The sequence below is a fragment of the Canis aureus genome, chromosome X, assembly GCF_053574225.1.
Source record: "Canis aureus isolate CA01 chromosome X, VMU_Caureus_v.1.0, whole genome shotgun sequence".
NCBI classification, from domain to species: domain Eukaryota; kingdom Metazoa; phylum Chordata; class Mammalia; order Carnivora; family Canidae; genus Canis; species Canis aureus.
Window position 1 is genome coordinate 65,475,224 of NC_135649.1, and position 25,759 is coordinate 65,500,982.

The 25,759-nt window shown below is 39.5% G+C and overlaps 1 protein-coding gene across 4 annotated transcripts in view; it reads left to right on the forward strand.

The window, feature by feature from the left end:
- The window catches only part of ZDHHC15 (zDHHC palmitoyltransferase 15), a 167,956-nt gene that overhangs the window by 107,996 nt on the left and 34,201 nt on the right, over window positions 1-25,759 (forward strand). For 3 of the 4 annotated variants that reach the window (XM_077887402.1, XM_077887403.1, XM_077887404.1), the window contains exons 8-10: window positions 7,018-7,150; window positions 8,719-8,845; window positions 10,536-10,639. In XM_077887402.1, the coding sequence (XP_077743528.1) occupies window positions 7,018-7,150; window positions 8,719-8,845; window positions 10,536-10,639 (364 nt within the window). Of the gene's footprint in view, window positions 1-7,017; window positions 7,151-8,718; window positions 8,846-10,535; window positions 10,640-12,972; window positions 15,792-25,759 lie in introns of those variants that run through there. The other variant, XM_077887401.1, reaches the window with a different exon arrangement.

The following is a 25,759-nucleotide window of genomic DNA, read 5'->3' on the forward strand; positions in this document are numbered from 1 at the left end:
CATCCAAGGGGGAGGGGCCCCGCGAGGAGCCGGGCTGAGGCCAGGGCGAGTGTCCCCAGGACAAGAGAGCCCCGTCCCGGAGAAGCAGGAGCTGCACCGACCTTCCCGGGCAGAAAGGGGCTCGCAGGGAGTTGGAGCAGGACCCAGGAGGGCGAGGATGCCCTCGGGCTCCCCGGGACAGTAACAGCAACTGCGCACCCAGGAGAGTGCGCCGAGCTCCCTAAGGGCTGCAGCGCGCACGGCGGGACCCGGCAGGACCCAGAGCAGCTCAGAGGGGCTCCGGCGGCGGCTCCGCGGAGGGGGCTGCGCGGCCCCGGGAGCAGCTCAGAGGGCCTCAGGCAGAGGAAGAAGATCCGTGCGGAGGGGGCTGCGCGGTTCCAGGAGCAGCTCGGGGGGGGCTCGGGCGGCGGCTCCGCGGAGGGGGCTGCGCGGCCCGGGAGCGCGAATCCAACAGCGCAGGCCCCGGAGCACAGGGCGCCGGGACACAGCCCAGGATCCGGCCTCCCCACGGGACAGGCAGAGGCCGGGAGGGCCCAGGACCGCAAGGACGCTCCTGCCCAGAGCTGAGCAGATCAGCGGCCCGCCCCGGAGCCTCCAGGCCCTGCAGACGGAGAGCTCCGGAGTTACTGCGGGGGCTGACTCCAGGGCTCCAGAGCTAGCCCCGCCACTAGGGCTGTTGCTCCTGGGGCCTCACGGGGTAAACAACCCCCACTGAGCCCTGCACCAGGCAGGGGCACAGCAGCTCCCCCAACTGCTAACACCTGAAAATCAGCACAACAGGCCCCTCCCCCAGAACACCAGCTAGACGGACAACGTCCAGGAGAAACCAAGGGACTTAAAGTACACAGAATCAGAAGATACTCCCCCGTGGTTCTTTTTGTTTTGTTTTGTTTTGCTTTTTGATTTGTTTCCTTCCCCCACCCCCAATTTTCCCTTTCTTTCCTTTTCTTTCTCTTTTTCTTCTTTTTTTTTTCGTTTTTTTCGTCCTTTTTTTCCCCTCTTTCTCTTTTCTTTCCTTCTTTCTCTCCTCTCTTTTTCTCCTTTTCGTAATACAACTTGTTTTTGGCCACTCTGCACTGAGCAAAATGACTAGAAGGAAAACCTCACCTCAAAAGAAAGAATCAGAAACAGTCCTCTCTCCCACAGAGTTACAAAATCTGGATTACAATTCAATATCAGAAAGCCAATTCAGAAGCACTATTATACAGCTACTGGTGGCTCTAGAAAAAAGCATAAAGGACTCAAGAGACTTCATGACTGCAGAATTTAGATCTAATCAGGCAGAAATTAAAAATCAATTGAATGAGATGCAATCCAAACTAGAAGTCCTAACGACGAGGGTTAACGAGGTGGAAGAACGAGTGAGTGACATAGAAGACAAGTTGATAGCAAAGAGGGAAACTGAGGAAAAAAGAGACAAACAATTAAAAGACCATGAAGATAGATTAAGGGAAATAAATGACAGCCTGAGGAAGAAAAACCTACGTTTAAATGCTGTTCCCGAGGGCGCCGAAAGGGCCAGAAGGCCAGAATATGTATTTGAACAAATTCTAGCTGAAAACTTTCCTAATCTGGGAAGGGAAACAGGCATTCAGATCCAGGAAATAGAGAGATCCCCCCCTAAAATCAATAAAAACCGTTCAACACCTCGACATTTAATAGCGAAGCTTGCAAATTCCAAAGATAAGGAGAAGATCCTTAAAGCAGCAAGAGACAAGAAATCCCTGACTTTTATGGGGAGGAGTATTAGGGTGACAGCAGACCTCTCCACAGAGACCTGGCAGGCCAGAAAGGGCTGGCAGGATATATTCAGGGTCCTAAATGAGAAGAACATGCAACCAAGAATACTTTATCCAGCAAGGCTCTCATTCAAAATGGAAGGAGAGATAAAGAGCTTGCAAGACAGGCAGCAACTGAAAGAATATGTGACCTCCACACCAGCTCTGCAAGAAATTTTAAGGGGGACTCTTAAAATTCCCCTTTAAGAAGAAGTTCAGTGGAATAATCCACAAAAACAAGGACTGAATAGATATCATGATGACACTAAACTCATATCTCTCAATAGTAACTCTGAATGTGAACGGCCTTAATGACCCCATCAAAAGGCGCAGGGTTTCAGACTGGATAAAAAAGCAGGACCCATCTATTTGCTGTCTACGAGAGACTCATTTTAGACAGAAGGACAACTACAGCCTGAAAATAAAAGGTTGGAGAACCATTTACCATTCGAATGGTCCTCAAAAGAAAGCAGGGGTAGCCATCCTTATATCAGATAAACTAAATTTACCCCGAAGACTGTAGTGAGAGATGAAGAGGGACACTATATCATACTTAAAGGATCTATTCAACAAGAGGACTTAACAGTCCTCAATATATATGCCCCGAATGAGGGAGCTGCCAAATATATAAATCAATTATTAACCAAAGTGAAGAAATACTTAGATAATAATATACTTATACTTGGTGACTTCAATCTAGCTCTTTCTATACTCGTTAGGTCTTCTAAGCACAACATCTCCAAAGAAACGAGAGCTTTAAATGAGACACTGGACCAGATGGATTTCACAGATATCTACAGAACTTTACACCCAAACTCAGCTGAATACACATTCTTCTCAAGTGCACATGCAACTTTCTCCAGAATAGACCACATATTGGGTCACAAATCGGGTCTGAACGGATACCAAAAGTTTGGGATCGTCCCCTGCATATTCTCAGACCATAATGCCTTGAAATTAGAACTAAATCACAACAAGAAGTTTGGAAGGATTTAAAACACGTGGAGGTTAAGGACCATTCTGCTAAAAGATGAAAGGGTCAACCAGGAAATTAAGGAAGAATTAAAAAGATTCATGGAAACTAATGAGAATGAAGATACAACCATTCAAAATCTTTGGGATGCAGCAAAAGCAGTCCTAAGGGGGAAATACATCGCAATACAAGCATCCATTCAAAAACTGGAAAGAACTCAAATAGAAAAGCTAACCTTACACATAAAAGAGCTAGAGAAAAAACAGCAAATAGATCCTACACCCAAGAGAAAAAGGGAGTTAATAAAGATTTGAGCAGAACTCAACGAAATCGAGACCAGAAGAACTGTGGAACAGATCAACAGAACCAGGAGTTGGTTCTTGGAAAGAATTAATAAGATAGATAAACCATTAGCCAGCCTTATTAAGAAGAAGAGAGAGAAGACTCAAATTAATAAAATCATGAATGAGAAAGGAAAGATCACTACCAACACCAAGGAAATACAAACGATTTTAAAAACATATTATGAACAGCTATACGCCAATAAATTAGGCAATCTAGAAGAAATGGACGCATTCCTGGAAAGCCACAAACTACCAAAACTGGAACAGGAAGAAATAGAAAACCTTAACAGGCCAATAACCAGGGAGGAAATTGAAGCAGTCACAAAAACTGCCCAAGACACAAGAGTCCAGGGCCAGATGGCTTCCCAGGAGAATTTTATCAAACGTTTAAAGAAGAAACCATACCTATTCTCCTAAAGCTGTTTGGAAAGATAGAAAGAGATGGAGTACTTCCAAATTCGTTCTATGAGGCCAGCATCACCTTAATTCCAAAACCAGACAAAGACCCCACCAAAAAGGAGAATTACAGACCAATATCCCTGATGAACATGGATGCAAAAATTCTCAACAAGATACTGGCCAATAGGTTCCAACAGTACATTAAGAAAATTATTCACCATGACCAAGTAGGATTTATCCCTGGGACACAAGGCTGGTTCAACACTCGTAAAACAATCAATGTGATTCATCATATCAGCAAGAGAAAAACCAAGAACCATATGATCCTCTCATTAGATGCAGAGAAACATTTGACAAAATACAGCATCCATTTCTTTTTTTTTTTTTGACAACACATTTATTTATTTATTTATTTATTTATTTATTTTATTTATTTATTTTTTTTTATTGGTGTTCAATTTACTAACATACAGAATAACACCCAGTGCCCGTCACCCATTCACTCCCACCCCCCGCCCTCCTCCCCTTCTACCACCCCTAGTTCGTTTCCCAGAGTTAGCAGTCTTTACGTTCTGTCTCCCTTTCTGATATTTCCCACACATTTCTTCTCCCTTCCCTTATTTTCCCTTTCACTATTATTTATATTCCCCAAATGAATGAGAACATATAATGTTTGTCCTTCTCCGACTGACTTACTTCACTCAACATAATACCCTCCAGTTCCATCCACGTTGAAGCAAATGGTGGGTATTTGTCTGATCAAAACTCTTCAGAGTGTAGGGATAAAGGGAACATTCCTCGACATCTTAAAAGCCATCTACGAAAAGCCCACAGCAAATATCATTCTCAATGGGGAAGCACTGGGAGCCTTTCCCCTAAGATCAGGAACAAGACAAGGATGTCCACTCTCACCACTGCTATTCAACATAGTATTGGAAGTCCTACCCTCAGCAATCAGACAACAAAAAGACATTAAAGGCATTCAAATTGGCAAAGAAGAAGTCAAACTCTCCCTCTTCGCCGATGACATGATACTCTACATAGAAAACCCAAAAGTCTCCACCCCAAGATTGCTAGAACTCATACAGCAATTCGGTAGCATGGCAGGATACAAAATCAATGCCCAGAAATCAGTGGCATTTCTATACACTAACAATGAGACTTAAGATAGAGAAATTAAGGAGTCAATCCCATTTACAATTGCACCCAAAAGCATAAGATACCTAGGAGTAAACCTAACCAAAGATGTAAAGGATCTATACCCTCAAAACTATAGAACACTTCTGAAAGAAATTGAGGAAGACACCAAGAGATGGAAAAACATTCCATGCTCATGGATTGGCAGAATTAATATTGTGAAAATGTAATGTTACCCAGGGCAATTCACACTTTTAATGCAATCCCTATCAAAATACCATGGACTTTCTTCAGAGAATTAGAACAAATTATTTTAAGATTTGTGTGGAATCAGAAAAGACCCCGAATTGCCAGGGGAATTTTAAAAAAGAAAACCATATCTGGGGGCATCACAATGCCAGATTTCAGGTTGTGCTACAAAGCTGTGGTCATCAAGACAGTGTGGTACTGGCACAAAAACAGACACATAGATCAGTGAAACAGAATAGAGAACCCAGAAGTGTACCCTGAACTTTATGGTCAACTAATATTCGATAAAGGAGGAAAGACTATCCATTGGAAGAAAGACAGTCTCTTCAATAAATGGTGCTGGGAAAATTGGACATCCACATGCAGAAGAATGAAACTAGACCACTCTCTTTCACCATACACAAAGATCAACTCAAAATGGATGAAAGATCTAAATGTGAGACAAGAGTCCATCAAAATCCTCGAGGAGAACACAGGCAACACCCTTTTTGAACTCGGCCACAGTAACTTCTTGCAAGATACATCCACGAAGGCAAAAGAAACAAAAGCAAAAATGAACTATTGAGACTTCATCAAGATAAGAAGCTTTTGCACAGCAAAGGATACAGTCAACAAAACTAAAAGACAACCTACAGAATGGGAGAAGATATTTGTAAATGATGTAGCAGATAAAGGGCTAGTTTCCAAGATCTATAAAGAACTTCTTAAACTCAACACCAAAGAAACAAACAATCCAATCATGAAATGGGCAAAAGACATGAAGAGAAATCTCACAGAGGAAGACATAGACATGGCCAACATGCATATGAGAAAATGCTCTGCATCACTTGCCATCAGGGAAATACAAATCCAAACCACAATGAGATACCACCTCACACCAGTGAGAATGGGGCAAATTAACAAGGCAGGAAACCACAAATGTTGGAGAGGATGTGGTGAAAGGGGAACCCTCTTACACTGTTGGTGGGAATGTGAACTGGTGCAGGCACTCTGGAAAACTGTGTGGAGGTTCCTCAAAGAGTTAAAAATATACCTGCCCTACGACCCAGCAATTGCGCTGTTGGGGATTTACCCCAAAGATACAAATGCAATGAAATGCCGGGACACCTGCACCCCAATGTTTATAGCAGCAATGGCCACGATAGCCAAACTGTGGAAGGAGCCTCGGTGTCCAACGAAAGGTGAATGGATAAAGAAGATGTGGTTTATGTATACAATGGAATATTACTCAGCTATTAGAAATGACAAATACCCACCATTTGCTTCAACGTGGATGGAACTGGAGGGTATTATGCTGAGTGAAGTAAGTCTGTCGGAGAAGGACAAACATTATATGTTCTCATTCATTTGGGGATTATAAATAATGGTGAAAGGGAATATAAGGGAAGGGAGAAGAAATGTGTGGGAAATATCAGAAAGGGAGACAGAACGTAAAGACTGCTAACTCTGGGAAACGAACTAGGGGTGGTAGAAGGGGATGAGGGCAGGGGGTGGGAGTGTGAATGGGTGACGGGCACTGAGGGTTATTCTGTATGTTAGTAAATTGAACACCAATAAAAAATAAATTAAAAAAAAACAACAACCACACAAAATTTTCAGTAGCTTTAACGTCAGGTTATAACTTATAGGTAGAGCATTTAAAAAATCTACCTGTGTGTTTTAACTTCCTACATGTATCATTGTGATGTTTTCAACACATCTATGTCTAAGGAATAATGATATACAAAGTATTTCAGAAAAACCAACTTGAGACAGGAGGATGAACCATATGACCTCAAGATCACCTTTGGCCAGTGATTCATCATTTGCAAACTAAATGGAGTAGCTTTAAGAGGTCGCATACCAATTATGGCCTGAATATACCCTTTTTACACTACCCTTTTCTCATTGCTGCAGTATATACTCGATTTTACACTGAACTTAATCAGGGGTCCATTTTAGGCTTTGTAGGCTGAAAATCTATCCATAATGAGGTATGGTCATTAACAGAACTGTTTTTTAAAACTTCTATAAAATTTATATTTTAATTATAGCTATACATTTTATACATGTGAGAAAAATGATAACATGTAGAAAAACTAGCCAATCCTTATCACTTTAATCCTTTGTTTCTATTTGTTTATTATTTCTTTTCTAGGGGGAATTGCCCAGTGTTCGCTCAAAGTTCCATGTTCTTTTCCTCCTCTTTGTGGCCTGCATGTTTTTTGTCAGCCTTGTGATTCTCTTTGGTTACCATTGTTGGCTTGTCAGCAGAAACAAAACCACCTTAGGTAAGAATGGCTGTTAAGACTAGGGAAAAACACATTAATGTATATCATAGTGACCTATGGATTATTCCCAAGGAAGAAAAAAAGTTCCAGTGAAGCATTTTATTTATAGTGACATTCCTTTGCCTCCAAACTGAGACAGGTATAAATGCATTTAACCAAACTGGGAGAGCCATAGTGAATGAAGAAAGCATTATTGAATGAAACCTCACACAAAACCAAAATGGACCATTGCTCTTTATAGCTCACATTGGGTAATAGGTCCCCAAACTTATGGCTTGAAAAATTTCTTAATGTGTTCACATGTGGAAGTGAAGATAAAAATCACTACAGAAGGGGATATCAGAAGGTGGAGGTGAAGGTTAATAAAGATAGAAGAATTGAAATTATTGAGGGCATCCAAAGACAGAGTGCTGAGAATCTAAACCAACAAATCATTGTATATCTACAATCATCAAATATCTGTGGAGGGCCTGGGAGCATGATAAATACACTGAATAAGCAAGTTTCTAGAAAATGAGTACAAGTGAACATTTTTTCTGTTACTCTATACTCCAGGCTATTATTTGGAGAATTATATTTCTGATTAATTCAAGTGCAACAATTTTATTTCATATTTCACTATAGATGTATATTTCACTATAGTATACAAATAAATGCATAAGGAATGAGGAGAAAGTGTCCAAGTGTTGAATGTTTAGCTAAGATAGATTGAGGAATGTTTAGTACAAAAGCCACTATACATTTGGAACACATTTACTTATAATGCTAATATCTAAGAAAGTATTTACACTCCTTTTCTAAACCAAATATCTGTAGTACTTAGTTGGTAGGATGGTAGATCACCACATTTGGCTTAGACATAACTGCAAAGTAGAGAAGCACGAAAAACTTCACAATAATGGAGTCTGAAAACAAAGAAAAAAATGGGAAATGGCCAGATGCAGCTGGCCCAACGGTGAAAGTATTTGCTTAATGGGATAAATATGTGCCTAAAAATAAGGTGTACTAAGATGGTCCAATTCCTCAGCCTTTGGGGTGATTATAGTTCATCTGTTGACATTTTTTTCTGGAGTAAAACTCTATTTCTTACATTGCAGGTTTCAGTGCAAACATCTTCATTTCTGAAATGTTTCAAAACCACATCAATGTCGTAACCATCTCTTCATCATTACTTTAGTCTCAACTCTAAAGATCGAGACCATTCGGCTGCTAATGCCACTTACATTCAAATAAAGCATTGTTAAATTTGTTCTTTTACTCCTTACATGCAGCAGCACAAAATATAATTCCCTCATGGCTGCTTAATTATTTCTGCCACTATGTGCTTCTTCTGCCTTTAAAAAAAAGAGTACCAATTCTTTGCCTTTAATAACAAAATTACTTTATATTAAGTGATTAGACTGTTTTTTACTAAGTAATTTAACAATATCTAAGGATGAGAAGCCTATGCTACCATAACAAAAAGATACTATAACATCAAGTCACATTCATGGAGAACTATAAAATCATGATAGTCCTGAAATTTGTTCCTTTTCCCTCTTTCCTTCAACTCCCCTATTCTGCCCTAGAGGCCTTCTGTACTCCAGTGTTTACAAGTGGCCCAGAGAAAAATGGGTTCAACCTTGGCTTCATCAAAAATATCCAGCAGGTGTTTGGAGATAACAAGAAGTTCTGGTTAATACCTATTGGGTCCAGGTAGGTAATTATTACCACTGAAAGACGTTGATGCCAGACCATGACTTGAAGTAGCAAATTCAATTTTAATTGTTTGTAACAAATAACAGTCCAATGAAAAACTCTATTTCCCAAGTTTTTTTATTTCTAGGTTAATAAAGACAAATTAGACATGAGGGTATGATAAATGGACATTCTCATGCTTTATGGCAATGTAAACTGGTACCATTCTTTTACAAATGAATTTGGTAATATGTATTAAAAATTGTAAGAATCCACATGTCCATTGTTTAAAATTCCACTTCTAAAAATCTGTCCTAAAGACAAACTAGGCACAGAAATGTGCATTACAACATCATTTTCAGCCAATGATTAGAAAACATCCAACCTAAATACTCAACAATATGCTATATATATATCCCCACTGACTGGAATATTATGTAATCATAAATAATAATTATTAAGACTGTCACAATAAAGGGAAATATTCTAAGTGGAAAATGTAGAATTCAAATGGTATGTACTCTGTGATTAAAAATATACGCAAAAATATGTATAAACATATACTGAAGAAAACCAACAGAGGGGACATATACCCCCAAAATGCTGTAAGTGGTAAGTGGTACCAGTTAGTGTTTTACAGGTTCATTTATTTAAGGTCTATGGCATATCCTACTATCCTGGCTATAAAGCAAAAGACAAAACTGTGTTGGTGGGTAATGTTGATTAATAACTCTTACCAGCAATTATTTGCACCCCACTACTACACATACACACACAAATATACACGCACTATCACTACATCAGAGAGGCCTAAAATGAGTCTTCTCTGAAATAAAAAAACAAAAGCAAAAAGCAAAGCCCATTCCCTTATAATCAGTATACTTATATCTTCTGTAGGGAACTATCAATAAAATCTGTCAACTTTCAGTTAACGACAATTGTGAACAGGAGAAAAGGCATAGGCAATATAAAACTAATAATCCAAAAGTCACTCAGATATAAATTTGCAGTGCATTCAGATATATATACTCAGGTGTTCAAACTGTAGCCCACTCTAGCCAGAACTAACTTAGTTCCCTCCAACACATCCCATCTGTTAGTGGACAGAGATTAACTAAGGAGGTAGCCCTAGATTACTATAGTGGATCCCACATGAGAATAATTGCCCCCAGAATCTGCACTCCTAGAGATACCTCACTCTGGCTGTTTCGCACAGTGCCCTATAACCTTTCTGCCATTCAAGCCAAATAACAGAGCATCCAGACATTAATATCTATCACCAATTCATAGCAACTTATCTCCAATATATCAGTGATTATTTTTGTTGAAAATAATCTGAATCTGCTAATTTTTGTTGAAAATTTAAAACCGAAGCAATAAAATAATTGTATATAAATTGAGATGATCATCAGTAAATAATATTTATGAAGCCTACCATGTGTGCATATTACCATAATGGGCACTATGGGAAACAAGTTAAACAGTTGCTTACAAACCAGAACAGTTGACACTGATGCAGATATAGACACTGAGAGCAATACAGCAACTAAATGATGCTATTGTAAAATCCTATTCCACCATGGCTTTAGCGAATAAGCTAAATGGTTTAAATCTTTCTAAGAACCCCCTCCTATTTCTAAGAGGGCTATTACCTTCATAAAAAGTCTATGTCAGCTGCAAGAGCTCACTGCCTTCCTTTACCCAACAGCCCTGGTGATGGACACTCCTTCCCTATGAGGTCTATGAATGAGTCACAGAACCCACTGCTAGCAAATGAAGAGCCTTGGGAAGACAATGAAGATGAAAACCGAGGTAAGGAGGCTCAAAAGGAAGTCGGCTCTCCACCCAGCAGAGCAAGCACTAATAAAGACCATGTTAATACAACCGATGTAGTGTAGTGAGAAAATAGTGTCCAGAAAGATTATATAATCATGTCAACCTCCTAAGTGCCCTTTGAATAGAGAAGGGCAAGTAGGGCCAGATTTGTGTAGCAAATATGGGTGGCTTAGGTTGGATTAGATGGCAACTTGGAAGGTTGCTTACAAAATTTGTGATACCATGATTTATAATCAGTCAGATAAGTCAGGACACATAATAAACTACTGTTTATATTTGTAAATAATCCAGCCAGTTGGCCATTCATGGTGCTTTGTTCGAGTTAATTTAATCAGTGGGCAGCAGCTCACCTTTCTCTACCCTAATTTATTCATGTTGGTTAAATTTTCTTTAAAATCCCATTCCCATTCTCTTTTAAAATGCTTTAAATACACAAAGAAATATAGTATGTGTAGGCAAGCCTACACCTGCATGTAGTCTACTTTTCTAAAAGGCAGAGCAGCAAAGGAAAAATGAGGAAGCAGAACTTTGTCCTTCCACCGTTCTCCCACTAGATTTTTGGATCATAATGAGATTTGTGGTGTGTGTGTGTGTGTGTGTGTGTGTGTGTGTGTGTGAAAAGCTGAAAGTTAAGTTCTCATGTCACATACCCCTACCATCACCTGTTCTTTGTCTCCACGTGACATTATGCTTACAAGTGTGCCTCCACCATTTGTTTATGTTTCTAATACCAGGCATCAGAGTGTAATTTTTACCAGCTGATCCCAGTAATACAATAGCTGATAAAAATTTTGAGTGAGAAATTGTAGTGCTTGTCAAAAACTACCTAGAGTGAATAAGGCTGATGAGGACATAAAAAAAGCATTGAGATGAGGAACACAGATGGGAAACATAGCTTTATAAATGTTTACCCAGTTAGATTATCTAGGTCTAGCATTTCTATTTTGAAGTCCAGTTTTAGAGTAAGATGGGTTGTTAGGACTAAGCAAGATAAAACCTTCCAAAATTCAGTTACAAAGGGAAAGAGTTCTTGCCCAGCTGACTGAGCACCTCCCTATCGACTCCTGCTGACCCTTTATTGAAAAACTGTATTTTGACCTACTTTCCGTCAGCTATCACTCTTTCAATTTTTTTCTTTTTCAAGTTTTTATTTAAATTCTGATTAGTTAATGTACAGTGTAATATTCATTTCAGGTATAAAATTTAGTGCTTTAACACAATAAAACTCAGGGCGCTACCACAATATGTGTGCACCTTAATCTCCATCACCTAATTAACCGATCCCCAAACACCTCCCCTCTGATAACCATCAGTTTGTTCCCAGATAGCGAAAAGTTGATTTCTTGGTTTTCTTCTCTTTTTCCCCATGTTTGTTTTGTTTCTTAAATTCTACATATAAGTAAAATCATATGGTATCTGTCTTTCTCTGACTTATTTTATTTAGTATAGTACTGTCTAGCTCCATCCATGTGCTTGCAAATGGCAAGATTTCATTCCTTTATATGGCTATTATTCCATTGTATATACATACCACATCTTCTTTATCCAATCATCAGTCAATGGACATTGGGGCTCTTTCCATAATTTGACTCCTGTAGATAATGCTGCTATAAACATCAGGGTGTGTTTATCCCTTCAAATTACTATTTTTAAATCCTTTGGGTTATTACCTAGTAGTGCAATTGCTGAACTGTAAGGTAGTTCTATTCTTAATTTTTTGAGGAACCTCCATACTGTTTTCCAGAGTGGGTGCACCAGTTTGCATTCCCACCAACAGTGTAAAAGAGTTCCATTCTCTACATCCTCACGAACACCTGTTGTTTCCTGTGTTGTTCATTTTGGCCATTCTGACAGGTATGAGGTGATAATCTCATTGTAGTCTTGATTTTTATTTCCCTAATGGTCAGTGATGTTGAGAATCTTTTCCTATGTCTGTTAGCCATCTGTCTTTTTGAAAAAAATGTCTATGCATGTCTTCTGCCCATTTATTTTATTTTTTTATTTTTATTTTTTATTGGTGTTCAATTTGCCAACATACAGAATAACACCCAGTGCTCATCCCATCAAGTGCCCCCCTCAGTGCCCATGACCATTTCTTAACTGGATTATTTGTTTTTTGGGTGTTGAGTTTGATAAGTTCTTCATATATTTTAGATACTAACCCTTTATCAAGTATATTGTTTGCAAATATATTTTCCATCTCATAGATTGCCTTTTAGTTTTGAGGATTGTTCCCTTCAATGTGCAGAAGTATTTTACTTTGATAAAGTCCTAATAGCTGATTTTTGCTTTTGTTTCCCTTCCCTCAGGAGACATATCTAGAAAGAAGTTGCTTCAGCTGATGTCAAAGAGGTTACTGCCTATGTTCTCCTCTAGGATTTTAATGGTTTCCTGTCTCACATTTAGGTCATTAATCCATTTTGAATTTATTTTTGTGTATGGTGTAAGAAAGTGATCCACTTTCATTCTTTTGCATGTTGCTGTCCCATTTTTCCAACACTCTTTGTTGAAGAGGCTATCTTTCCCATTGGATATTCTTTCCTGCTTTGTCGAAGATTAGTTGACTATATAGTTATAGGTTCATTTCTGGATTTTCTATTCTGTTCCATTGATCTATGTGTCTATTTTTAAAATATTTTATTTATTCATTCACAAGAGACAGAGAGAGAGCAGAGACACAGGCAGAGAGAGAGAAGTAGGCTCCTCACAGGGACCCGATGTGGGACTTGATCCTGGACTCTGGGATCACACCCTGGGCCGAGGACAGACACTCAACTGCCGAGACAACCAGGCATCCCTATGTGTCTATTTTTTGTGCCAGTAATATACTATTTTGATCACTACACCTTTGTAATGTAACTTGAAGTCCAGAATTATGATGCTTCCTGCTTTTCTTTGCTTTTTCAGTTCTGTGTTGGCTATTCAGTGTCTTTTGTGATTCCATACAAATTGTAGGATTGCTTGTTCTAGCTCTGTGAAAACTGCTGCTGGTGTAATTTTGCATTAAATGTGTAGATTGCTTTGCATAATATAGACAATTTAACAATATTTGTTTTTCCAATCCATAATCATGGAATGTTTTTCCATTTTTTTGTGTCATCTTCAATTTCTTTCATCAGTGTTTCCTAGTTTTCAGAGTACAGGTCTTTCATCTCTTTGGATAGATTTATTCCTAGGTATCTTATGGATTTGGGTATAATTATAAATGAGATCAATTCCTTGATTTCTCTTTCTGCAGCTTCATTATTAATGTATGGAAATGCAACAGATTTCTCTACATTGATTTTGTATCCTGTGACTTTATGGAATTTGTGTATCAGTCCTAGAAATTTTTTGGTGGAGTTTCTCAGATTTTATGTAGAGTAGCATTTCTTTTCATTTCTGTGGTATTTGTTTGTTATTTCTCCTCTTTCACTTGTGGTTTTATCTACTTGAGTCCTTCCTCTTCTTTTTGATAAGTCTAGGTAAGCGTTAATCAATTTTATTAATTATTTCAAAGAACCAAATCCTAGTTTCATTGATCTGTTCTATTGTTTTTTTAGTTTCTATATGATTTATTCTTTTTTTAAAGATTTTATTTATTTACTCATGTGAGACACACAGAGAGAGTGAGGCAGAGACATAGGCAGAGGGAGAAGCAAGCTAACTGTAGGGAGCCTGTAGGCTCCCTCAATCCCAGGGCTGTAGGATCATGCCCTGAGCCAAAGGCAGACACTAACTGCTGAGCCACAGCTCTAATCTTTATCATTTCCCTTCTGCTGGCTTTAGGTTTCATTTGTTGTTATTTTTCTAGGTCCTTTAGGTGTAAGGTTAATTTATTGCTTTGAGATTTTTCTTGTTTCTTAAGGCAGGCCTGTATTGCTATATACTTCCCTTTTAGGACCACTTTTGCTGCATCCCAAAGGTTTTGGACTGTCTTGTTTCATTTATTATGTTGAGATATAGTCCCTCTAAATCTACATTTTTGAGGGTTTTTTTTTTTATCATGAATGGATGTTGTGCTTTTTTAAAAAAAGATTTTATTTATTTATTCATGAGAGAGAAAAAGAGAGGCAAAGACACAGGCAGAGGGAGAAGCAGGCTCCATGCAGGGAGCCTGATGTGAGACTCGATCCCGGGACTCCAGGATCACGCCCTGAGCTGAAGGCAGGCACTAAACCACTGAGCCACCCAGGGATTCCTGATGTCGTGCTTTTTAAAGTGCTTTTTCTGCATCTTTTGAAATGATCATATGGTTCTTATCCTTTCTTTTATTAATGTGATGTGTCATGTTGATTGGTTTTCCAATAATGAACCAACCTTGCAGCTCAGTAGTAAATTCCACTTAAATGATTCTTTTAATATACTGTTGGATCTGATTTCCTAGTATTTTATTGAGAATTTTTGCATCCATGTTCATCAGGGATATCAGCCTTTAGTTCTCTTTTTTTAGTGAAGTCTTTCTCTGGTGTGGGTATCAGGGTAATACAACTCCATGTATTTGTGGTCTTTCCAAATTTTTTCTTGTGATTGACTTCAAGTTTCATACTGTTGTGGTCAGAAAAGAAAGATGCATGGTGTTATCTCAATCTTTTTGTATTTGTTGAGGCCTCATTTGTGATATAATATGTGATCTATTCTGGAGAATTCCCATGTGCACTTTAAAGATTGATTGATTGATTGATTGATTGATTGATTATGAGAGAAAGTGAGTACAGGGGTGAGGGAAGGCCAGAGGGAGTGTAGAGAGAGAATCTCAAGCAGATTCCTCACTGAGCACAAAGCCTAATGCGGAGCTTGATCTCATGATTCTTAGATAATGACCTGAGCTAAAATCAAGAGTTGGACACTTGACTGACTGAGCTATCCATGTGCCCCTCTCCCATGTGCACTTTAAAAGAATGTGCATTCCACTGCTTTAAGATGGAATGTTATGAATATACCTGGTCCAGTGTCATTCAAAACCATTGCTTCTTGGTTGATTTTCTACTTACATGATCTGTCCATTGCTGTAGGTCCATTGCTATAACCTGTCCATTGCTGTAAGTTGCTGCAACATCAGTTAGTTCCTTTATGTTTGTTATCAAAATTTTTAGACATTTGAGTGCTCCCGTGTTGGATGTATAAATATTTACAGTTGTTGTATGTTCTTTTTTTTTTTTTTAAGTTTTTTTTTTTTTTATTTATGATAGTCACAGAGAGAGAGAGAGAGAGAGAGAGAGAGAGGCAGAGACACAGGCAGAGGGAGAATAGGCTCCATGCACCGGGAGCCCGACGCGGGATTCGATCCCGGGTCTCCAGGATCGCGCCCCGGGCCAAAGGCAGGCGCCAAACCGCTGCGCCACCCAGGGATCCCTGTTGTATGTTCTTATTAAACTGTCCCATTTGCCCTTCTTCATCTCTTGTTACAGTCTTTGTTTTAAAGTCTACTTTGTTTGATATAAGTATTGCTACTCTGGTTTTCTTTGACATCCATTTGCAAGATACTTGTTTTTCCATCCCCTCCCTTTCAATCTGCAAGTGTCTTTGGGTCTAAAATGAGTCTCTGGTGGGAAGAATATAGATGGATCTAGGTTTTTTTATTTATTCTGACACCATAACTTTTGATTGGAACACTTAATCCATTTACATTCAGGGTAAGTATTGACAGTTATGTATTTAGTGTCATTTTATTACTTACTTTGTCATTGTTTCTGGAGATTTTCTCTGTTCCTTTCTTGTCTTTGTCACTTTTGTTCTTTTCTTTCCACACAAGGAGTCCCCTTTTGTATTTCTTACAGGGCTGTTTTAGTGATCACAGATTCCTTTGGTTTTCTTTGTCTGGTAAGCTCTTTAGTTTCCCTTCTATTTTGAATGATAGGCTTACTGGATAGAGTATTCTTGGTGGCAGGTTTTTCCTCTTCAGCATGTTGTGTATATCATGCCACTCTCTTCTGGCTTGCCAAATTTCTGTTGAGAAATTTCCAGCTATCTAATTTTCTTTTGTAAGTTAGGCACTTATTTTGTCTTGCTGCTTTTAAGAATTTTTTTTCTTCATCACTATATTTTGCAATTTTAATGACAGGATTTGCTGGTGATGGCCTGCTTTTGTTGATTTTGATGGAAGTTCTCTGTGCCTCCTGGATCTTGGTATCATTTTCCTTCCCCAAATCAGGGAAGTTTTCAGCTAATATTTGCTAAAAATAATTTTCTGCTCACTTTTCTCTCTTGTTCTTCTGGGATTCCTATAATATGACCGTTACTATATTTGGTGGAGTCACTTAGTTCCCTAAGTCTATTCTCATGTTGCATAAGACTTCTTTCTCTCTTTTGTCCAGCTGCATTATTTTCCATTGTTGTATCTTCCTTATCACTTAATCATTCCTCTGCTTCTTCATTCCATGTGTCCATTGCATCAAGTATGTTTCAAATTTTAATTATTTCGTTCTTCATTTCGTACTGATTGTTTTTTAACTCTTTTATATCTGCATTAAGGGCCTCTCGAAGTCCTCCATTCTTTTCTCAAGCTTGGTGTCTATCTTTATTATTGTTGCTTTAAATTTTCCACCAGGCATGTTACACTTATCTGTGTTGCTTAGATCTCTGTTAATGACCTTATTTCTTATATTCTTTATTTTAGGATGAATTTTTCCATCTTTGCATTTTGCTAAATCTCTGTCTTCTTCTCTGTGTTAGAAAAGCTATCATTCTTTATCCTGAGAGTAATGGCTTTATGAAGAAGAGGCCTTGTAGTTAGTGCTCAGGGCCTGGCACTTCAGAGAGTGTCTGGTGTATGCTGGGTACACTCTGTTGTTGTGCTTCTCTATCCTTCAAGCCAGTCATCTGCAGAGTTTCTTCTTGCCCGTGGTGGGCAGTGTTTGGTTCTTAGCTAGAATGTGGTAAATTTTAAGTAGGTATGCTCTGCTCTGCTTGTAAAATGAGGCCTGATCCTACTTTCACTAGAACTGAAGCCCTACAGAACTCTCTTGTTGGAAGACATGCTGTCGGTAAGGACTTCCACTGGTGTTCTGAAGAAAAGGCCCACCATATTGAGACTAAGGCCAATGTGACCAAGTAGGTCAGTACTGCTTGAGCACAGGTAATGGAACTTGGAATAAGCCAGTTAGGCAGCTAGTGTTGGTGCTGTGCTGTTTACCATACGTGGCTCTGTGTTCATGCTAAGGGGCAGGGAAGGGAAATGGTGCCCACAGGCTCCTTTGTCCTGGAGAGGCATATGTGTGAATCTACCTCTCAGGGATGCTCCAAGAAGAGTGAACAATGTCCCCCTGTGTGCCTGAGGCATTCTTCAGATCACTATTTCCATACCATCTGCCTTCTCTCCAGGAGCAGGGCAGTGCCCTGAAGCCTCTATCCATCCAAGCCTGCCAACCTTTAGAACTCCAGTCTCTAAACCTTGTTGGTTGCAAGAACTCACAAATACTAGCCCCTCTCATTTCCCTAGCAATGGCTTTAGGGAAGTGTTCTCTTTGTGCATTCCTGTGTGCTTGTCTCTCTCACATTTTTCCATGACCACTGCTCCCTCCCCTCCACAGCAGCCATGATCCATTTTTCCCCCAAACTACATTTCTGTACTTCCTACCTTCCTTATATGGCTTTTTCTCTCCCTTTAGTTGTGCAGTTTGTTTTTTCAGTTTTCGGGTTCATTTGTGGGGTATTTAAAATGATTTCATAGCTATCTAGTTATGTTCCAAGAACAAGACCAGCTTAGGGTCCTCCTACTATGCCACTGTTTTAGCTCCAGCTATCACTCTTTCTGAGCCAACTTTTAGTTATAGCAGTTACAAGTGATAAGAATTTTAGTTTAGTTTTGTTTTTTAAAGCAAGCTCTAATAAAAATCAGAGAAATGTAGTGTGTTAATAACCTGCTTTGAAATATTTCCACAATGGAAAAAGCTATTCACATCTGAGTCTTGTATTGGTAAGCAAAATACTTTAACTATAAATGTAGCACTACATTATAAAAAGGGTTTTATTTTAAGTCAAACACATTTACTGACACCTCACTGCCTACTAAATAAAATCTAAGATCATTGGGGCAAATTATCTTAGCCATATTTTCCTCCTTGACATTATCTCCCATCTTTATGGGCCTCAAGCTGCCCTTTTCAGCACCTCCACTTCCTCTTGGGATTTTTCTACCTCAATTCTCACAGTGATTATCACAATGGGCCACTAAGAATAGTCTTCCTCCATCAAAGGTATGGAAGCAGCAGATTCTATTCAAAAAGATAATTACTAGGGCACCTGGGTGTCTCAATTGGTTAAGCATCTGCCTTCGGCTCACGTCTTGATCCCAGGGTCCTGGGATTGAGTCCTGCATCAGGCTCCCTGCTCCACAGGGAGCCTGCTTTTCCTCTGTCTCTGCCTCCTTCTCTTTCTCTCTATCTCTCAAGAATAAATAAATACAATTTAAGAAAAAAATAACTGAAACCTAAGGAAAATGTAAGATGGAATGAAGATAGTCAAGTTTTGGGGCACCTGGATGGCTCAGTCAGTTAAGCATCTGCCTTTGGCTCGGGTCATGATCCCAGGGTTCTGGATTGAGCCCTGACTTGGGCTCCCTGCTCAGTGGGGAGTCTACCTCTCCCTCTGCCCCTATCCCCGCTTGTGTTATGTCTCTCTCTCAAATGAATAAATAAATAAATAAATAAATAAATAAATAAATAAAACCTTTAAAAAAATAAAAAGAAAATAGTTAAGTTTCTGAAATTGAGGTTTTTGCATTAACACATCTGGTAAATAGAGATGAGCTTTCACTGACAAATAACTATATTTTAGCCCCAGGTAAGCTGGTAAACATTATAGATACATTACTTAGTTTCTTAGCGTCTTCGGAACTTGGAGGTACCATGTCTTGTTGTTTTTCTGGATAAACTAAATTCTCAGACCCAAAGTCTGAGACATTCTAAAAAGTCCAACAGTATGACATTCAGAATACCACCAATTTCTTGGATTGGAGCACATGCAATTAAGAATTCTGCTATCTGGGGATCCCTGGGTGGCTCAGTGGTTTAGCACCTGCCTTTGGCCCAGGGCATGATCCTGGAGTCCCAGGATCGAGTACCATATCGGGCTCCCTGCATGGAGCCTGCTTCTCCCTCTGCCTATGTCTCTGCCTCTGTGTGTGTGTGTGTGTCTCTCATGAATAAATAAATAAAATCTTAAAAAAAAACAATTCTTCTATCTGTTGATATCTGAAAAAGCAAGAATAAGGTACTTATTAGCTCCTGTGAATAAATGCTCATAAAAATTAAGTGATATAAACTATCTTTTATATAAAATTTATAGGTATCTGTAAATTTTTCATGGCCTCTCTTCATTTATAAATACCATTAGATAATACCAATTCATAATCATATGTCTTCACTAGTTGTTCCTTTCTCTTCAATATGCAGTTTTTCTTAGATGATATGCCTGGTCTCTGTTTTCATTTTGCTTGCCTCCAAAATCTCTACAACCTAGTGATATGGTTCTCTTGGTCTGCCTAGGGACAGGATAGAGGAGTAAAGGAATAACTACTTTCCAGTAGCTGGCCCAGAACATCTCAAGAGTTGATGATGATGATGATGATGATGATGATTAAAGTATAATTGACATACAATATTGTATTAGTTTCAAGTGTACAAAATATTAGACAAGTCTATATATTACTCAATGCTCACCACAATAAGTAAAGTCACCATAGCACATTATTACAGTACTATTGACTATATTCCTTATGATGTACTTTTTATCTTTGTAATTATTTATTTTATAATTGAAAGTCTGAAACTCTTAATCTCCTTTACCTATTTTGTTCATTCTCCCACCCACTACCTTCTGGCAACCACCAGTTTACCCTCTGTATTTAGGAGTCTGATTTTTGGCTTGTTTTTTAGATTCCTTCATGTAAGGAAAATTGTATGATATTTGTGTTTCTCTGTATGATTTATTTCCTTTAGCATAATACTCTGTAGGTCTAACCATATTGTCATTTATTTTTCTGTGTGGCTGAAATATATATATATATATATATATATATATATATATATATAATCGCATGTTCTGTATTCATTTATCAATGGATAGTTAGGTTGTCCATTTTGGCTATTGTAAATAATGCTGCAATAAACACAGGGTTGTATATATCTTTTCAAATAATTGTTTTTGTTTTCTTTAGATAAATACCCAGTAGTAGAATTACTAGATCATATGATATTTCTATTTAAAAATGTTTGACGGGAGGAGGGGCAAGATGGCGGAAGAGTAGGGTCTCCAAATCACCTGTTCCCACCAAATTACCGGGATAACCTTCAAATCATCCTGAAAACCTACGAATTCGTCCTGAGATTTAAAGAGAGAGCAGCTAAAATGCTACAGTGAGAAGAGTTAGCACTTCTATCAAGGTAGGAAGACAGGGGAAAAAGAAATAAACAAAAGGCATCCAAGGGGGAGGGGCCCCGCGAGGAGCCGGGCTAAGGCTGGGGCGAGTGTCCCCAGGACAGTAGAGCCCCGTCCCGGAGACGCAGGAGCTGCACCAATCTTCCCGGGCGGAAAGGGGCTCGCAGGGATTTGGAGCAGGACCCCAGGAGGGCGGGGATGCCCTCAGGCTCCCTGGGACAGTAACAGAGCAACCGCACCCAGGGGAGAGTGCCCTGAGCTCCCTGAAGGGCTGCAGTGCACGCGGCTGAACCCGGGAGCAGATCGGAGGGGCTCAGGCAGAGGAAGAGGCTCCGCGGAAGGGGGCTGCCCGGCTCGAGAGGAACTCAGAGAGGTTGGGATGGCGGCTCCGCGGAGGGGGCTGCGGGTTGGGGAGCACAAATCCAACAGCGCAGGCTCTGGAGCACTGGGCGCCGGAACACAGCCCAGGATCCCCGCCCCCCCCCCGCCCCGGGACAGAGGCCGGGAGGGCCCAGGACAGCAAGGACGCTCCTACCCCGAGCTGAGCAGATCAGCACCCCCCGCCCCCGGAGCCTCCAGGCTCCTGCAGAGAGCTCTGTAGTTACTGCAGGAGCTGAATCCAGGGCTCCAGAGCTGCCGCAGCCACTGGGATTGTTCCTCCTGGGGCCTCACGGGGTAAACAACCCCCACTGAGACCTGCAACAGGCAGGGGGCAGAGCAGCTCCCCTAAGGGCTAACACCTGAAAATCAGCACAACAGGCCACTCCCCCGGAAGACCAACTAGACAGACAAGTTCCAGGGGAAGTCAAGGGACTTAAAGTATTCAGAATCAGAAGATACTCCCCCGTGTTTTTTTTGTTTTTGTTATTGTTTTTGTTTTGTTTTGTTTTGTTTTGCCTTTTGATTTGTTTGCTTCCCCCACCCATTTTTTCCTTTCTTCTTTTTCTTTTTCTTCTCTTTTTTCTTTTTTCTTCCTTTTTTCTTTTTCTCTTTTCTTTCCTTCTTTCTCTCCTCTCTATTTCTCCTTTACCCAATACAACTTGTTTTTGGCCACTCAGCACTGAGAAAAATGACTAGAAGGAAAACCTCACTTCAAAAGAAAGAATCAGAAACAGTCCTCTCTCCCACAGAGTTACAAAATCTGGATTACAATTCAATGTCAGAAAGCCAATTCAGAAGCACTATTATACAGCTACTGGTGGCTCTAGAAAAAAGCATAAAGGACTCAAGAGACTTCATGACTGCAGATTTTAGATCTAATCAGGCAGAAATTAAAAATCAATTGAATGAGATGAAATCCAAACTAGAAGTCCTAACGACGAGGGCTAACGAGGTGGAAGAACCAGTGAGTGACATAGAAGACAAGTTCATGGCAAACAGGGAAACTGAGGAAAAAAGAGATAAACAAAAGACCATTAAGATAGAATAAGGGAAATAAACGACACCCTGAGGAAGAAAAACCTACCTTTAATTGGGGTTCCAGAGGGCGCAGAAAGGGACAGAGGGCCAGAAATGTATTTGAACAAATTCTACCTGAAAACTTTCCTAATCTGGGAAGGGAAACAGGCATTCAGATCCAGGAAATAGAGAGATCCCCCCCTAAAATCAATAAAAACTGTTCAACACCTCAACATTTAACAGTGAAGCTTGCAAATTCCAAGATAAAGAGAAGATCCTTAAAGCAGCAAGAGACAAGAAATCCCTGACTTTTATGGGGAGAAGTATTAGGGTAACAGCAGACCTCTCCACAGAGACCTGGCAGGCCAGAAAGGGCTGGCAGGATATATTCAGGGTCCTAAATGAGAAGAACATGCAACCAAGAATACTTTATCCAGCAAGGCTCTCATTCAAAATGGAAGGAGAGATAAAGAGCTTCCAAGACAGGCAGGAACTGAAAGAATATGTGACCTCCAAACCAGCTCTGCAAGAAATTTTAAGGGGGACTCTTAAAATTCCCCTTTAAGAAGAAGTTCAGTGGAACATTCCACAAAAACAAGGACTGAATAGATATCATGATGACACTAAACTCATACCTTTCAATAGTAACTCTGAACGTGAACGGGCTTAATGACCCCATCAAAAGGTACAGGGTTTCAGAATGGATAAAAAAGCAGGACCCATCTATTTGCTGTCTACAAGAGACTCATTTGAGACAGAAGGACGCCTACAGCCTGAAAATAAGAGGTTGGAGAACCATTTACCATTCGAATGGTCCTCAAAAGAAAGCAGGGGTAGCCATCCTTATATCAGATAAACTAAAATTTACCCCGAAGACTGTAGTGAGAGAGGAAGAGGGACACTATATCACACTTAAAGGATCTATCCAACAAGGGGACTTAAAATCCTAAATACATATGCCCCGAATGTGCGAGCTACCAAATGTATCAATCAATTAATAACCAAAGTGAAGAAATACTCAGATAATAATACACTTATACTTGGTGACTTCAATCTAGCTCTTTCTATACTCATTAGGTCTTCTAAGCACAACATCTCCAAAGAAACGAGAGCTTTAAATGATACATTGGACCAGATGGATTTCACAGATATCTACAGAACTTTACATCCAAACTCAGCTGAATACACATTCTTCTCAAGTGCACATGCAACTATCTCCAGAATAGACCACATACTAGGTCACAAATCGGGTCTGAACCGATACCAAAAGATTGGGATCATCCCCTGCATATTCTCAGACCATAATACCTTGAAATTAGAACTAAATCACAACAAGAAGTTTGGAAGGATTTAAAACACGTGGAGGTTAAGGACCATCCTGCTCAAAGATGAAAGGGTCAACCAGGAAATTAAGGAAGAATTAAAAAGATTCATGGAAACTAATGAGAATGAAGATACAACCGTTCAAAATCTTTGGGATGCAGCAAAAGCAGTCCTAAGGGGGAAATACATCGCAATACAAGCATCCATTCAAAAACTGGAAAGAACTCAAATACAAAAGCTAACCTTACACCCAAAGGAGCTGACGAAAAAACAGCAAATAGATCCTACAGCCAGCAGAAGAAGACAGTTAATAAAGATTCGAGCAGAAATCAATGAAATCAAGACCAGAAGAACTGTGGAACAGATCAACAGAACCAGGAGTTGGTTCTTGGAAAGAATTAATAAGATAGATAAACCATTAGCCAGCCTTATTAAGAAGAAGAGAGATAAGACTCAAATTAATAAAATCATGAATGAGAAAGGAGAGATCACTACAAACACCAAGGAAATACAAACGATTTTAAAAACATATTATGAACAGCTATATGCCAAAAAATTAGGCAATCTAGAAGAAATGGACGCATTCCTGGAAAGCCACAAACTACCAAAACTGGAACAGGAAGAAATAGAAAACCTTAACAGGCCAATAACCAGGGAGGAAATTGAAGCAGTCATCAAAAACCTCCCAAGACACAAAAGTCCAGGGCCAGATGGCTTCCAAGGTGAATTCTATCAAACGTTTAAAGAAGATACCATACCTATTCTACTAAAGCTGTTTGGAAAGATAGAAAGAGATGGAGTACTTCCAAGTTCATTCTATGAGGCCAGCATCACCTTAATTCCAAAACCAGACAAAGACCCCACCAAAAAGGAGAATTACAGACCAATATCCCTGATGAACATGGATGCAAAAATTCACAAAAAGATACTAGCCAATAGAATCCAACAGTACATTTAGAAAATTATTCACCATGACCAAGTAGAATTTATCCCCAGGACACAAGGCTGGTTCAACTCTCCTAAAACAATCAATGTGATTCATCATATCAGCAAGAGAAAAACTAAGAACCATATGATCCTCTCATTAGATGCAGAGAAAGCATTTGACAAAATACAGCATCCATTTCTGATCAAAACTCTTCAGAGTGTAGGGATAGAGGGACCATTCTTCAACATATTAAAAGCCATCTATGAAAAGCCCACAGCAAATATCATTCTCAATGGGGAATCACTGGGAGCCTTTCTCCTAGGATCAGGAACAAGACAGGGATGTCCACTCTCACCACTGCTATTCAACATAGTACTGGAAGTCCTACCCTCAGCAATCAGGCAACAAAAAGACATTAAAGGCATTCAAATTGGCAAAGAAGAAGTCAAACTCTCCCTCTTCGCCTATGACATGATACTCTACATAGAAAACCCAAAAGCCTCCACCCCAAGATTGCTAGAACTCATACAGCAATTTGGCAGCGTAGCAGGATACAAAATTAATGCCCAGAAATCAATGGAATTTCTATACACTAACAATGAGACTTAAGATAGAGAAATTAAGGAGTCAATCCCATTTCCAATTGCACCCAAAAGCATAAGATACCTAGGAATAAACCTAACCCAAGAGGTAAAGAATCTATACCCTAAAAACTATAAAACACTTCTGAAAGAAATTGAGGAAGACCCAAAGAGTTGGAAAAATATACCATGCTCATGGATTGGCAGAATTAATATTGTGAAAATGTCAATGTTACCCAGGGCAATTTACATGTTTAATGTGATCCCTATCAAAATACCTGGACTTTCTTCAGAGTTAGAACAAATTATTTTAAGATTTGTGTGGAATCAGAAAAGACCGCGAATAGCCAGGGGAATTTTTAAAAAGAAAACCATATCTGGGGGCATCACAATGCCAGATTTCAGGTTGTACTACAAAGCTGTGGTCATCAAGACAGTGTGGTACTGGCACAAAAACAGACACATAGATCAATGGAACAGAATAGAGAACCCAGAAATGGACCCTCA